Here is a 15149-nt window from a genome sequence, read left to right as displayed (position 1 = left end):
GGAGGTGAAAGAAAGTGCGTGTGCCTCGCAGCCACTTCAGGCAGCAGGCTCAGGCTGGGGCAGGTTTTCCCTCGGGTGTTTTATATAACCCAGCGGGGTTCTGAGGAGCCTGGAAGGGGCAGCGGGACCCCAGGGGCAGGGGGAGCGGGAACAGGGGGCACTCGTGCAGCAGGCACCGTGCCAGCATCGCCGGCTGCATGGCCCCAGTGGGTCTGCTGAGTCCATCGCGGGCAGGAAACCTCCTCGTGCTGCCCTGTGTCTGCTGCCAGCACCCCGGGACAGGGCAGCTCAGCACCACCGCCCCTAAGGTGCTCCAGGACTCTTTCTCCAATTGCTGCAGAGCCAGAAAAGCTCTTCCCCAGGTGATTCTTCTCAGCTGTTGGGTTGGTTTTTCACTCGCCCACCCTGGGGGCTGTGTTTCCAAGTGCAGCAGCGCAGAACAGATGGGGAACAAATAAATAACCCCGGGGGGTTCACCTCTCCTGGGGACTGCAAGGTGCCAGGTACCGCTTGGGCACCTCCTCACGGCGCGTGGTCCCCGGGGTTTTGTGGTGGTGCTGGGGCACTCATGTCAGAGGGATGGTGAACCAGGGTTTTGTTTCCCTGGGTTTTGCTCCCCAGCCCCAGAGCGAGGCCCTTCTCCAAACAGCGCCTGTGAGGAGAGACTTGCAGCAAGTGCAAGGGGAAATTTCTCCAAAAGCAAGGCGCCCCCAGCCTGACCCGCTGCACCCCGACCCCGGTGCGGGGAGTTGGGCTGGGACAGCCGGGGACCCGACAGATGTTTCTGCTGGGGGTGATCGCTGCTGCCCAGAGCAGGAGCCGGCACCGCCGAAGGATGCTGGCAGGCAGCAGGCAAACAAAAGCGGGTTTGCGTGCTGCAAAATTAAACCGTGAAATTCCTCGGCACGCAGCATCGCGGACGCTGGAAGATTATGCAAGCCTACAAAGCGATTAGGCAAACTTGGAGAAGAAAAAAATCCAGCCAAGACACCTCATCACAAGGCTCCACCGCCTGCCCGCGCGAGCCAGGTCTGCGGAGCCGGGGGGGGGGACACGGGGGGCTCGGACTCCCCCAGCAGCATCTGTCCATGCTCTCCGTGAGCGAGCCCAGGAGGTGTTTGGGAGCAAGGCAGTCACCTTTTCTGCTTCTTCGATGGCCACGCTCCCTGCTCAGGTTTTGCCCTCAAAAACAAGGGTGTGCCCGTAACGCTCGGCTATTTCAAGGGCTCTGGGAGCCGGCTGCTTCCTGCTGGTCCCGAGCGGGGCCACTCCACCAGCAAGGAGCAGCTTCCCTGGGGAGCAGGGGGCCGGGAGGAGGCCCCCCCCGGGCTGGAGGCTCACCTGGCCACCTCGCCAGCGCCGTCGCACTCCATTGTGGGGCAGGTTCAGGCTCTTATCCCACTGTTGGTCCTTTCCTGCCTTCCTAATGCCCTAGGATTGGGTAGGATCCTAAACTGGGTAGGATCCTAAACAACTGTGAACCTTGTAGGGCTGCTCACGCATGTCCCTGTGAAGCCTCCACGCGTGTAGCTGGGGGTACGTCCCGTCAACCTCCCCCGGTGCCGACCCCTGCCCACACCACGCTGCTCTCCGGCACCGGGGCCGTGCTCGCCCTCACTGCCTGCCGGGCTGGGCGACGCACCCGGCCACCAAACCCCAGGAAATCACAGGCTTTAACCACATGAACGGAGCAAACCACCCCGAAACGCTGCCGAATTCAACCGCTTATTCCCTTGCAAAACCCCGGTTTTGTGTCCCCTCCGCCACGGCCTGGGCCTCCCACGCCGAGCGGCCCCGTTGGCCTCCCCCTGCTACGGGGCACGGCCGTGGTCCCGCACGGCTCCTGCAGCTGTTTGGCAGCCGCACATCTGCCGGCCAGCTGAGCCTGGCTGCGGGGCCGGGGTGCTGCCTGGGGGGCCCGGGGGGTCTCTGCCCCCAGCCCTGTGCCGCCGCCTGCTTCATCCGGTGTCCCCAGGTGCAGCTGCCCCCCCCCCCCCCAGTTTGTTCCCCAAAAGGTCCGATTTGGGTCCAGCCACCGGTGCAATGCTTGCGGGGAGGTCTGGGGACCTGCAGCCCCCCGTTGCCCTGAGTGTCCCCCCCAAGGTTGGGCCCCCCCCCCGCCGGTGGCCGTGTCCCCCGGAGCACGAGGGGCACTGGGGTGGGAGCACGAAGCTCTGGGGGCTGAGCCGAGGGGCGACGGCGTGCGGCACCCCACGGCCCCCCAGTGCCGTGAGGAGGCTGCGGCGTGCCCCTGTCACCCCCAAGAGTCCCCCGCTGGCTGTGCCGCGCACCCCACGGACCCCCTTAACCCCACGCGTGTCCCCCCGTCCCGTCCCGTCCCGTCCCCCCCATTCCCCCCAGGGCTCCCCAGATGAGCGGAGCCTCCCCGGCTCCCCGGCCTCAACCCCCCGCGCGTGGGGGCGGGCGCGCCGCGAGGCTCCGCGCTCCTCCTCCTCGCTCCTCCTCCTCCCCTTCCTCCTCCTCCTCCTCCTCCTCCTCCTCCTCCTCCTCCTCCTCCTCCTCCCCGCCGGCCGGGCGGGCACGGGGCGCGGCGGCGGCGCTGCGGGCGCTCCCGCTCCCGCTCCCCTTTGTTCGGAGGCAGCGGCGGAGGCTGCGGGAGCCGATGGCGGCCGGGCCGGGCAGCGGCCCCGGGGCGCCCAGCGAGGCGGAGGCCGCTCACCTCTGCCGCAGCCTGGAGGTGGGCACCGTCATGACCCTCTTCTACTCCAAAAAGTCGCAGCGGCCCGAGAGGAAAACTTTCCAGGTGAAGCTGGAGACCCGGCAGGTCACCTGGAGCCGAGGCTCCGAGAAGACCGAGGGAGCCGGTGAGTGAGCGAGGGGGGCTCCCCCCGACCCCCCGGGCTCCCCTCGGCCTCCCCCCGACGCCCCGGCCTCCCCCGATCCCGCAGCCTCTCCGGCCCCCCCCCCGGCCCCCCGGTGTCCCCCCGGTGTCCCTCGCCGCCCCCCGGCCGGCCGGGGAGAGCCGGCGCGAGGCAGGAAAGGCAGGACGAGGTTTTCCTGCTTCCTGCGGGCGGTGGGCTGGGGGGGGGACACGCAGCCCCTCGCCTCCCTGCGGCTCCCCGGGGGGAGGCTCGGTGGGGAGAGGAAAAGCAAAAGGGGGGTGGGGAGGGGGGAAATAAAATAAAAATCAAAACCTAAAAAAAAAAAAAAAAAGGAGCAAGCACCGCTGTGTGCCCGGCGTCCTCGCGGGGCGCAGCACGCGATGATGGGGACCGTGGCTGCTTGTGGTGCCCGCGGTTTGGTGGTGCCCGGGGGGAGCCCAAAGGCCTCCAGTGGGCTCCAGCAGCCTCCTGCGGCCCTGAGCCCCAAGGACGGGCACGGAGCGGGCGCCCCTGCCCTTGCTGATGGCACCTCGGGGCTGTGGCAAGGACAGAGAGGAGGCACGAGCGCTCGTTGGAGCCCTTTTGGGGTCGCATCTCGGGGCAACAGATGAGAGGAAGCAGAAGGCGCACGAGCCACCCCCAAGTGCTGTAACGTGGGTCCTGCCTCCTCGCATCTGCCCCGGGATGCTGCGGGGTCAGGGTCGGCGGTGTCGGCCTCGGTGCAGCCCCCGCGAGCCGTGGTGGTGGCGGTGCGGGGTTAGGGGCAGAGCAGCGGTCGGGCAGGGCAGGGGAAAGGATTTGTAAGAGCTGTGAGCGTGAAACCACGGAGATAGGTGGGAAGGGGGAGAGGAGGGAGGCCCCGCGCTAGGAAACTTCCAGCCTGGGTTTCCTTGGCTGCTGCTTCGCTGTTTTATTTTTTTATTCTTGGAACTCCCTGTCCCACCCCGAGCGTCCCTGTTCGGTGGCCCCGCGCGGGCGATGGGGTGCTGGCCTCGCCACGGGCCGCGGTGGAGGTCGTTGTCTTCTGCTGGCCCTGAGTGGCAAGGTTGGAAACTTGGAGTCTTACCGGGGCCTCCGGCGAAGGCCGGAGGTGGAGGCGCCGGCTGTGCCTCTGTAGCAGGACCCTGAAATGCCGGGGCTTCCAGTATGGGGCTTCGGTTCTCCTGCCCACCTGGGAGCCTTCTGGCTTCTCCCCAGCAGCATCTCTAGGCACGTCTGGAAGGAGACGTGGGCCCCGTTGATGTTTTGGTGATGCCGAGTTTTCCAAGGAGCTTTAGGGCAGCGGGAGCAAGGGAGGAGCCTGAGGTTCTCCATTTGCCCAGGCTTTAAGGCACGTTTAAATGTCACCATTTTTAAGGCATGTTTAAAAGACACCGGTTCGTGGTGGGAACAAGCCCTGGGGGGACCGACGTGCCCGCTGGCCTCCTGCGGGCAGACCTCAGCACCTGCTGGAGCCTCAGGGAGGCTGGGACCTCACCTCGGGGTGAAGCTCTGGCTTCGGCACCAAAGCTGGGGCAGCGACGATGGCTGTAATGCTGCGCCCATGAGGGCTTCTTGTGCTCTGCCAACGGCCACAGGCTGATCAGTAAATCAGAGAGCGTGTCCCAGGGACCGAGATGGTTACATGAAACTCCACGGGTTGCCAGCGAAAAGAAAAATGCCGGTTGTGAACTCGGACCAGCTGGGTCCCTCGCTTCACCTGGGGAGTCCCCAGGGGGCTGCCCCGGGGGGAGCTGTCAGCCTGGTGGCCGCAGGCTCCGTGTCCCTGCACGCTCCTCGCGGGGCACGCATGCCTTTTGGCATGGCGAGGTGGGAGAGGGCGTTATGGCGGAGCTGCCGTTTCCCCAGCCCCAGGCTGGGCTCCTCTGGTGTTCCCCAGCCCCTCCTCTTGCCCCGCTCCCTTTGCAGGACTTCCTGCATGGAAGCGTGGCAGTTCCAGGTGGAATTAAGGGGTTGTGTGCTTAAATAGTGCCTGTTGGGCTGGCACGGTGTGCGGGCAGGCCAGGCAGTGCCACGCTGCTGGTGTCCAGCGTTACCAGGCAGTTGGCCAATTCCCCCGGTTCATGGGATTTGGTTTCTGTGTGGAAAAGGGATGCCTGGGAAAACCCAGCTCCATTTGGCATGGGAAACGTGCTGGCTTACCGCCCTCCTGGCTCATCCCACCCTTTACCAGTGCAGTGTTCACGTGGCCACGGCGTGAACCAGCTGGGGAGCTGACCCGGGGCGAAGCTTCCAGCCCAGGGAGCTCCGGCCAGGAGCAACCACCAAGCCGGGCCGGGAGCAGGAGGCTGGGGCTGACGGGGAGGATTGGGGATCGGTCCCCGCGGGGGTACTGCTCGGGACGTAGCTCGCATGTGTGCGCAGCTGTGAGCCGAGGAGAACAGGCAGCTGTCAGGAGGTGTGATGTGCCTGGGCGTGGAGCAGCATCTCCGCCGGGCAGCGCCGGGGGGTCTGCAGGTCACCAACTGCACAGCTCGTGGGTCAGGAATGAATGGTCCCGTGTTTCCTGAGGGATGGAGAACGGAGAGGAGCTTTGGATGCCCCTGGACGCAAGTTGGTTGTCTAAGTAGGAATGATCCTGCGTTTTTTATCCGTTTTGGAGCAGGAGAGCATCTGCGTCGTATCACAGAGGTCTCAGACTTGGGTTGCGTCTGTGTAGGGTCCGTGTCTCGGTGCAGGGCCTGTCTCCCCGAGCACGCCAGCGTGGCGGATCCGTGCTCTGCCCCCGGCAGGCTTAGCAGCAACGAGCTGTGCGTTTGGTGGGCAGCGCCGGGGGACCAGGCTCCACCACCCACCTCGCTGCAGGACCGGGGGCCGCAGCTCGGGAAGCCCCACGCTGCGTGGGAGGCAGGGCAAGGAGCGGCAGGGGGCTCGTCCCCGGGTGGCCTTGGGCACGTGGATTGAGTCTGTGGCGTGCCGGGAGGAGAGGGCTCATGGGCACGGCCCTTCGGTGCTCCTTGGCGCGGTGCTTCCAGGTTCAGGGCGTCCGTGGCAAAGCCCGCAGTGTCTCACGCTCTTAGTGGCGGCGAGCTCGGGGTCGTGCCTCGGGGGTGGCATCGCCGTCGGTGCTATTGAGCGCTGGATGCGCACGCAGAGGCGCAGGCGAGCGGGTGCCCTTGTTGTCCCCACCAGACTCACCCACGTCACCTTCCTCCTGCCTGCTGGCCAGGGTGCCAGGGCCGGGGGGGGGGGACCCTCGCTGGTGTCACAGCCCCCTCCGTCCTCGCTCCGTGACCCTTGTGTAGCGCTCTGTGCACGCTGCATAAAGAGCCACCTTGTGCGCTGGGCAGCGCCGGCCGTCGACGCGCGTCCCCCCGGGGACCGGCATCGGGCAGCAGGCAGAGCGGGGCTGCAGCCAGCTGGGCGCGGGGATGAAGAACCTCTTCTGTTCCATCCGTGCCCCGCCGCCTGCTTCGCCGAGAGCCCCTGCATGGCCGGGAGCTGCTGGTGGAGCGGGAGGAGGGGGAGACCTCGGGAACGGGGGGAGCAGCTTGCTTTATAAAGCTGTGGCCTCCGTCTCCTGGGCGGTTTTGAAACCAAAACGATGGGCGAAAAGCAATCCCGGTTCGTGCAAAAAAAAAAAAAAAAAATTGTCATTTTTTCAATTCCTATTTGTTTCTATCCAAAGTGGTTTCAGTCAGCTCGAATTATCAGTGCGTTGCTTTCGTGCTAATCACCTCTGCAGAGGGTTTGGCTGTGATGGTGGGAAGAGCTCTACTAATTTTCTATTCTTTTTGCTAATCATCCAAAGCAAAGTAGAGCTAATCCCTTGAGTCCTTTGTCTTTTATGCATTTTTTTTTTTTAAACTTCCTGCGTTATGTAATTCTTTTTTAATGTAAAAGGGTCCTGCCTTCATAACTTCACATACTGGGGGGTTATAGGCCAGTTTCTAATTGATCTGTTTTCCTTGAAACACGTCAGAAAATTCAGAGAGCGAGCTGAAAATTTGGAGCAGATGTTTGTTTTATAGGAGAGAGAGGGGGGGAAAAAAAAAAAAACCACCTCGAGAAAACCCTGGATGCATTCTTGCTTTCAGTGAAATGAGCTCAGTCCCGTGGAGGTGGAGGGAAGCCATCGCACCGAGCCCAGGCCAGTGCAAAAGAAAAGGCAGGAACAGTAAAATACAAATACTACAAAGAGACTGAAGGGCAGCTCATGCTCACCTCGTCCTTGTGAGCTACGTGCCTCTTTTGTTAACCCACCAAGGCACAGCAAAAGAAAAAAAAAAAAAAAAGCCATCCAGATAAGCTTTGGGGTTTGGAGCCCTTGGGATTCCAGCAGGAGTGGCTTTGGGGAATCAGCAGGCTCCGGAGTGGGACCTGCATGGGGAAGCCTGGGTCGGTGGGCTGGGACCTGTGCTCTGTGTGCTCCTGCCATGGACCCGTGGAGTCTGTCCGTCCGGCTCCTTCCTTTGCCAGGCGGCCCCTTGCAATGTGTTGCTTTTTTATGGGTTTTAAACCCAGTAATGCAAACGTGCTGGGGAGGTTCTGTGCAGCATCGGGAGGGTGAGCAGCAGCCAGTCCGGGGACCCCGAGCGCTCCCGTCTTTAAGGAAAAGCGATGAGGCCAGCCCTCCTCCCAGCCCGCTCCGAGGGCAGGCAGTGGGGTGCTGAGCGTGGTGAGAAGCATCCAGAGGAGCTGCATCTGAACAGCTGCCTCTCGGAGGAGACCCTCGCGCTCCTGGTGCCATCAGCTCCCACCTCCAGGGGCAGCTCCGTTGCAGGGTTTCCTACGTGGCTGTTAACGTGCCCTGTCTGCGAGCCTCGCGCTCATCCAGCACGTCTGGTGACCTTCGCCGCTCTTTTCCTGAGCCTCCCGGTCTGCACCGCGGGGTGGCCGCTCCTATCAGCGCTGGCAAAGCGTTTGCTCGGCCCCGTTATCTAATCGGGGCGCTGCGAGCACCCCGCCGGCGTGCGGCTGCCGGCAATACCCATCACCGGCCCCTGGGAGCGGGCAGGCGGCCTCCTGCCTATCTGGCAGATTGCAGGGGGAGGCGAAAAGGCTCGCCCGCGGTCTCAGCGGGAGTCGGTGCTGAAGTCCCTGTCCCCAGGCGGTGCGTGTGGCAGCGCGGGCTTGGCCTCCGGGTTGTAGCCAAGGTGCAGCCTTCATCTGGGTTTTGTGGCCCTGGGAGCGCAGGCACTGCTCTTCAGCTGAGACGTTCTCCTGCAGAGCTCCGAGACTGCTGCGTCCCCTGGGAGGTGACCAAAGTGACGCTGCTGCGCTGTGATGGGGACACAGAGCAGGGACGCATCCCCTCGCAGTCGTCCATGGGCCGGATTCGGCTTCCTTTCTTGAGTGCAGCCGTGAGCGTCTCACTGCTGTGAAGATGCGGAGTGGGAGAGGAGGTGCCACGGACAAGGCACCAGCTTCCCAGGGAGCTTTTCTTGCCCTGAGCTGCCACCGTGTGAACGCTCCACTGTGCTGTGAGCACAGCAGGAGCCCTGCGAGTGCAAGCACGCACCCTATAGCTGAACCTTCTCCTGGTGTCCTGCCCTGAAGGGCTGCAGCGGCTCAGCTGGTGGACAGTAGCTCATGAGACTGCTGGAGCTCGAGCACATCCATGTGTCCGCGTCCGGAGTGGGATCCCACTCGGATCGCTGCAAACACCAGCGCTGGGCATCTCCTCCGGGTGTTCTCAGGGTCAAAGGAGCCAGCAGCGCCATCGGGAGCCGCAGGGCAGCGCTGCCACCAGCGGGGACAGGGCTGGGTGTGCCACGTGCTGTGTGCCCCTTCCTGGGCTGCTGCGGGCTGGACGAGAGCTGGCACGAGGTGGGGGGACAGGGGTGGGTGCGCAGGGGGCCAGGAGGAGCTCACAGCCCCTGGTGGGGAGGTGCAGGCCTTCAATCGCAGGAAAGAACGCGTGGCCCGGAGTTTAAACCATTGGCTAAACCTTATTACATAATAGAAGGAAATGGGTGAAATGAGTGGGGAGGTGTTTGTTTGTTTGTTTTTTTGTTTGTTTTTTTCTTCTGGTGTGCTCTCAGGTTTAAGGGCAGTGGAAAGCAGTGAAATGAAAATGTAAGTCCTTACAGTGCTTTGGGAAAGTTATCCCCCTCCCACCCGCATCCCTTCCCCTTGGCCTGACAAATTTGGAGAGCTGGTGGTGGAAGGATGCTCCGAGAGAGCAACTGGCACGACGCCTGCCTGGAGCAGGATGAAGGCAGCGGGTACTGCAGAAAGGTTCCTGCGTTTGACAGGTACCTGCGGCTGTACAGCGAAACTTATTTGGTATCTGAAAGCTGGATGCTCACGGAAACCTGCAGCTGTTCGAGCAAGCTCGTACCAGGGAGGCTGGGCGGCTCATTTCCGTGTTTGATGCTGGCTCCCTCTTCCTGGTGTCACGTATAGGATCGCCCTAATATCTCACACATCCTCTGCACAGCCATGGAGCCCTGCTACGCGTGGGGGCAGCTTCGGTGCGCTTGCAGCCGCTCCACTGCTCGTCTCCCACCCGCCGTGTCTTCTGCCGCCGAGGTGTCCCCCTGCCCAGAGCCATCAGAAAGGGGCACGGTGACAACAGCCGCTCCCAAGGGGACTTGGCAGCGCTGGAGAAAGCTTCTTTCCTCCAAACGGTTTTAGTGCTTAAGTTTTGTGCTTTGAGGATTTTTATGTTGCACAAAGAGCTGCTTGTCAGGGGAAACACCCCCCCCCTTTTTTTTTTGAGAGAGAGATTTTTTGATGCTGATTCAGATTAGAAACTTCGATTTCTGAAAATTTTCTGCCCTTCCTGAGGCTGCAGGGTGGGGTGGCACTTCTACAGGGCAGCCTTCGCCCTGCTGGCTTTGCTTTTTATCCCTCCTTTCCCGGCGCTGCCCATCTCCGGGCACCTCAGTGCAGCCCCGAGCTCCACCACGCCGAGGTGGTGTGAGGCCCTCTCCCAGCTGGGATGGAGCTGCAGCCCCTGCCGGCATTGCAGGGGGCAGGGATGGGCACAATTCAGCCTGCAGCGTGAAACAGGACTTCTGGGGTTAAGTCATTTCTGCCCCTAAAAAGCAAAAGGTCGAGCGATGGAGCATCTCATGGAAGCTGGCAACGTGAAGTCTGGAGGGGCCAGCAGGGCTTTACGAAGCTGACAGCCTGCACTCTGAAGTCTCACCAAAACTGGGATTTTTAAATTGCTTTTCGTGCTGCGTGTGTGGTCAGGTGGCTTTTCAGCTCCATTTGGAGCTGTGCATTCTGGGTTTAGCTGGCTGGAAAGCCACGTAAAACCATCCAGACTCGAAAATGGACTTTTCTCTTGCTTTCCTCTGCAGCTCGTACCTTCTATTTACAAAAACTTGTGGGTCTGAGGTTTCAGTCAATAATCTCTTCTCGTGTTGCTAATGTGGTGCCCAGGAGCGTGCCTGGCGTTGTGCAGGCAAACCAGCCCACATTGTTGTTTTAAAGATTTTCCAGACAAAGGTCGCAATCCAGCAAGTGGGCTCCCACAAAGGGGATGCTTTGCTGAGCTGACTTTGCCTGCAGGCCTCGAGGATGAGGAGGACAGCAGCGCTGCAGCAGTGAAGTCAGAACTGTGCCTGTTGGGCTATTTTTTCCCCCACCACTGTTACAAAGGCATTTACTTTCTTGAGCGTGACTTTTTTTTTTTTTTTTTGCCTTGACACATTAAATAACCATTCCTGGATTGTCGCAGGCTGCCGTGCTCTCCGTGGTATCATTTTGCATCCTCTGGTGTGAAGCATGTGGTGCTGCCACGCTGTCTTCTGCCACCAGCCTCACCTGGCTGCCGTGCCCCTGGGCTGCTGCAGCACCCGGTGTCCGGTCGTGTCCCTGCCACAGGTCCCCTGACTCACCCCGGGGCATGTTGCAAATTTCCCATTTCTCTTCCCCAAATCGTGTAAGGAACTGTCAATGCTGGGACCACAACAGCCAGAGCCTGAAACCAAGGTCGCTCGCCCTCCTGGCAAGCATCTGCTCCACAGTGGGCCCTGGCTGCCGACCCCTGCGTGGGGCAGGAATGTGCCCCCTCTGCTTTGCGGACCTTTTTGACTCCTTTTGTGACTCTGCCAGCCCAGGGCAGCGGTCGCCTGGGCTGGTTTTGGATGAAGTGATGCGGGCAGGCTGGGCCTGCGTGCCAGGGCGAGCGGTTTCTCTGTGTTCCTTGTCCCCGAGAAGCCTTCACGAGTGCGCGCGTGCTGGAGAGGCATCAAGGCGGGCTGCTCCCCGCGGGGACGCTGGGTAGAGCAGCTGCTCGAGAGGCTTTTTCCTGTTTACTCACTCCAAGAAGTGCCGGGTAACGTGGTGATTAAAAGACATCCCTCCTGCCTGTGCCTGCGTTGTCCTCCTCCTCCTCCTGGCCCTGTCTGCGGGGTCACGCTGTCGCTGCATCTGCAGAGCGTCATAAAGATGGCGCAGGTTATTTGGTCGCTTTGCTGCGTGCGTGCTGCTCTATTTCCCTCCTCTTCCTCCGCTCTCTAGCTGCAGGGTCTGCTCTATTGATCATCATGGCTCTTGCAGCCAGTGTGTGGGTCCCAGTCCAGGTCCCGGGGCGGACACAGGGTGTCCAAGGGGACTTTCACCCCTCCGCACCCTGCCTGCACCCCATGGATCTGCCTTCCAGCTGCTGGAGAGGCGCGGGGCCGGGTTTGTTTGCCAAGCACTCAGGCACTGCCTGACGACATGGCCTTTCTCCACAGGAGCTGAGGGCGAGCCTCAGAAAGCCCTGGGCCGAGTCAGGCCACGGCAGGTAGTCCATGAGCAGCTCATCAGTAGGGCCAGCCCCGGTGAGGAGGGCTTCCTTTGTCCTCCTATGGCTGGGACACAACTCAGCTTGCAGTGAAGCCTCAGAAAGTTTACTCTTTCTGAGAAAAAAAATGGGTTTGCTGTTAACCCTGGTGCAGATCAGTGCATGAGCAGGAGGTCTCTGGTGCTGGGGACCAAATACCTCACAGGTGGGGTTTAAAAATACACAAGCAGTAGCAGAGCCTGGCTGTGAGGCCGTGAAGACCAGCACCAAGAGCTCCTGCTTCTTCCACGTGAACTGAAGGTAGCGCCTCGTCCTGGGACATGTCTGCCTGGTGCTTGGATGGTGCTGTGCCCTGGTGCCAGGCTGCTCCAGTGGCCGCAAGTGACTCAGCACCAGGCAGGATCTTTATATTATTCTCTCCTTCCCAATTTTACTCCGGCACTGAGGAGCTCAAGCATTTGCAGCGACAGGAATAAGCCACCTCGTTGGTGCTCATTTAGTGTTCCGGGCAGCAGTCATCTTTGCTGTGAAGTTACTGTCACGGAAACTCAATTGCGTCGAGGGGTGGGATGGCTGAAAAGTGAGTCATGGCATCTGAGCATCGCTGGCATTTGCTGTGAGTGTGACAAGTCTTCTGTTTCCACTTCTCACCTCTGTGCTCGCCCCGTCCTGGGGACAGCCTGTGGTCACTCTTGTCTCCATTTACCTTGTGGCGAGCCATGACGCTCTGGGCACAAGAGCCAAGAACATAAAACCCCCCAGAGAGCCGCAATGTGAGCGTGCTGCTGTCGGGCACCCAGCTCCACCGTGACTCCCAGCTGGGCCTGCCATGCCGGGAGCAGCGTGAGGCCTGCCCGTCCTCCCTGCTTGCTCTGTGCTCTCAGCCCCATCCTGTTCCCCTCATGTATGGTGCTGAGGGCTGTGCTGGCAGTGGGGGGGGAGGGAGGCGTGGGGATGTCTTAAAACATCGCTTTAGGCTCCAGGAGGGACGTGGAGATGCCGCCTGGCCCCTTGCCTCCCAGACGCGGCGCCATGTCAGGTGCCTCCCCTCCATCGATCCGCCTGCGTCTTCTGCGGTACCTTTCGGATCTGGTTACCACTGCACGTCTGCTCTGCAGGGAGGGAGGGAGGCTGGAGGAGCTCTTCAGCCTCCCCCGTCCTCCCCCCCTTTTATTGCCTTCCTGTAAGGCCGTTACGCTGCTAGCCAGGGCAGGGCTGAGGGGACGGAGTCCTCGATACCAGGCAGGAGAAGGTCACCTTGGGGTGGCTCGTGGAGCTGTCCTGGCCCTGCCAGCCATCCAGCAGCACCGCTGCGGAGCTTCCTCTTTCCATGTGAGTCAGTGGAAGCTTCTGCCTCTCAAACAGTGACTGAGGGCTGCCGCCGGCTGTAATTTATCAGGAGAAGGGATGCGTTTCTTTAAAGCAGCGTCCAGGCAGGCCAAACCCAGGGCTCAGCCTGGCTGGTGTTGCTGCTTGGGATGGACACGCTCCCACACCCTGCATGGTGCGGGTGCAAGAAGACTGGGGGCTTTCATGGTGCAGGCCTTGTGTGTGGTGGGGAGCAGGCCTGGCCAGCACCATGGACACCCAGCTTTGGCTTCAGCAGCAGCCAGCGATCCTGGCACAACACCCCCAGCTTCCCTGGACACAATTTCTGTGGAAAACAAGAGGGGACGCAGGAGCAGCCCTGGAGCAGGGGATGCCATCCGGCTGCCTCCTCCCCATGGGCGGGAGGGGAGCAGGGCCCTGCCGCTGCCTTCCTGACACCACCAATGTCCAACAGGGGCAAGCTGTGTGTCCCTGACCCAGGCACCGGGCTGGGGAGGTTCTGCCTCGTGAGCTGTGACTCTGCGTTTGTGTTCTGCAAGGATTGTCCTGCTGCCTGGGGCCCAGCCCTGCTCGTGGTGGCTGTCCTGAAGTGGGGTGCCTGCACCCCACTGGAGACCGACAAGGAAATTGCAGAGAGAAACCTCAAACTGCACAATGGTGGCTGGTGGGAGGGCGCCTGGGGGGAGCTATCCGATAGATTTGCCCTGTCCTTGGCCTTTCCTGAGGCGTGCCCTGCTGGCCAGCCCAGGGACAAGGTGTGGGCTGGGTGTGCTGTCACCAGTAGTCACTGAGGGGATGTCTCCACCCCGAGGTCCCAGAGGCTCATGAGGCACGGAAGTATTTGGGGAACTGCTGCCTGCAGATCTGTGGGCTCCTGGTGCTTTGTCAGGGGCTCGGGCTGTGGCAGAAACAAGTGGCTATGTCTCAGGGCTGGTGTGCTGTGTCCGCTCCCCTGCTTTACTTGCTGCTGTGGTTTCTTGGCCTCCTCGGCTCAGGGATGGGCACAATGCTGCCATGTGTGTAGCACAGCGGGAAGTGCTGAGGGCTGAGGTTCCTGTGGCCTGTCCCCACAGGTGCCGCCCAGGGGACTGCAGCGGAGGCTGAGGAAGGAGCTGGAGCACCCCGCCAGAAGTGGACGCTACCTGGCGTGAGAGGTAGTGCCCTGCTCGGCCATATGGCGGTGCTGGGGACGTGGCCTGGTCCGCAGGGCAGGGAGGTAGCTCCCGAGCGTGAAGCCAGCCCTAGGAGGCTGAGACAGGCACAGTGGAAACTGCCAGCCTTTACATCCCCGCTCTGCTGGGCTGCGGGCAGAGATCGCGAGATAGCGGCATCCTGCTTTGCTCACTTGGGGGACCAGCTTTGGGGTTTTTTTTAACACATGCCTTCTTGCAGCTGAGAGTAATCTGGAGAGATGTGCTGATGATGCAGGATAGGCAGTTGTCAGCCCCCAGCCACCTCTGCTGCTAGCAGCAGGAGGATGTTTGTGAGATCTTGAAGGTCGCCTGCGTGAGGCCAAAGCTGGTGGAGCAGCAAGGCAGTGGCTGCCTGGGAGAGGTGGGAGCTGCTCTGTAGGGGCAGGGTGATGCCCTGGCACGGCCTTTGCCTCCCTGCTCCAGCCCACAGCACCCAGGAGGGAGGACAGGCAGGCAGTTCCTCGTGTCTTGCTCCAGACCACATGGCTGCAGAGCTGTGAAGGCTGAGAGAGAGAGCCAGGGATATTCAGCCTGGGGAAGAGAAGGCTCTGGGGAGACCTCATTGGAGCCTTTCAATACTTAAAGGGGGCTTATAAAAAGGATGGAGGACTCTTTACTTATAGGACAAGGGGGAATGGTCTTAAACTAAAAGACGATAGACTTAGACTAAACGTTAAGAGGAAATTTTTCACTGTAAGGGTGGTGAGGCACTGGCACAAGCTGCCCAGAGAAGCTGTGGATGCCCCATCCCTGGAGGTGTTCAAGGCCAGGCTGGATGGGGCCTTGGCCAGCCTCATCTAGTGAGTGGCATCCCTGCCTACGGCAGGATGTTAGAACTAGATGATCTCTAAGGTCCCTTCCAACCTGAGCCATTCTACAAAGCACCTCCAAGTCCCCTGTGCATCTCCTTGTCACTTCCTCTGCCCACGATAAGGATTTTTTTTTGGGGGGGGGGGTTGGGCACAGGGAGGGGGAGCAACCAGAGCTCAGAAGCCGCAGCACACGTGATGCTGAGGTGCAGCCGAGAAAGCGGCAGCTCGAGGCGAGGGCAGGAAGCCCCAGTGCCCACAGAGCAGCTGTTGGCCCCCACGTGCTGCC

General features: G+C 61.4%; 1 protein-coding gene across 4 annotated transcripts in view; it reads left to right on the top strand.

The window, feature by feature from the left end:
* Positions 1–2532: 2532 nt before the first annotated feature.
* The window catches only part of PLCG1 (phospholipase C gamma 1), a 41327-nt gene continuing 28710 nt past the window's right edge, over positions 2533–15149 (top strand). For 3 of the 4 annotated variants that reach the window (XM_040576227.1, XM_040576225.1, XM_040576226.1), the window contains exon 1: positions 2538–2825. In XM_040576227.1, the coding sequence (XP_040432161.1) occupies positions 2624–2825 (202 nt within the window). In that variant the 5' untranslated portion in view covers positions 2538–2623. Of the gene's footprint in view, positions 2826–15149 lie in introns of all 4 variants that reach the window. The other variant, XM_040576224.1, reaches the window with a different exon arrangement.

This window comes from Cygnus olor, chromosome 16 (genome assembly GCF_009769625.2).
Source record: "Cygnus olor isolate bCygOlo1 chromosome 16, bCygOlo1.pri.v2, whole genome shotgun sequence".
Classification (NCBI taxonomy): Eukaryota; Metazoa; Chordata; class Aves; order Anseriformes; family Anatidae; genus Cygnus; species Cygnus olor.
This window is presented reverse-complemented; position numbering and strand designations above follow the sequence as displayed.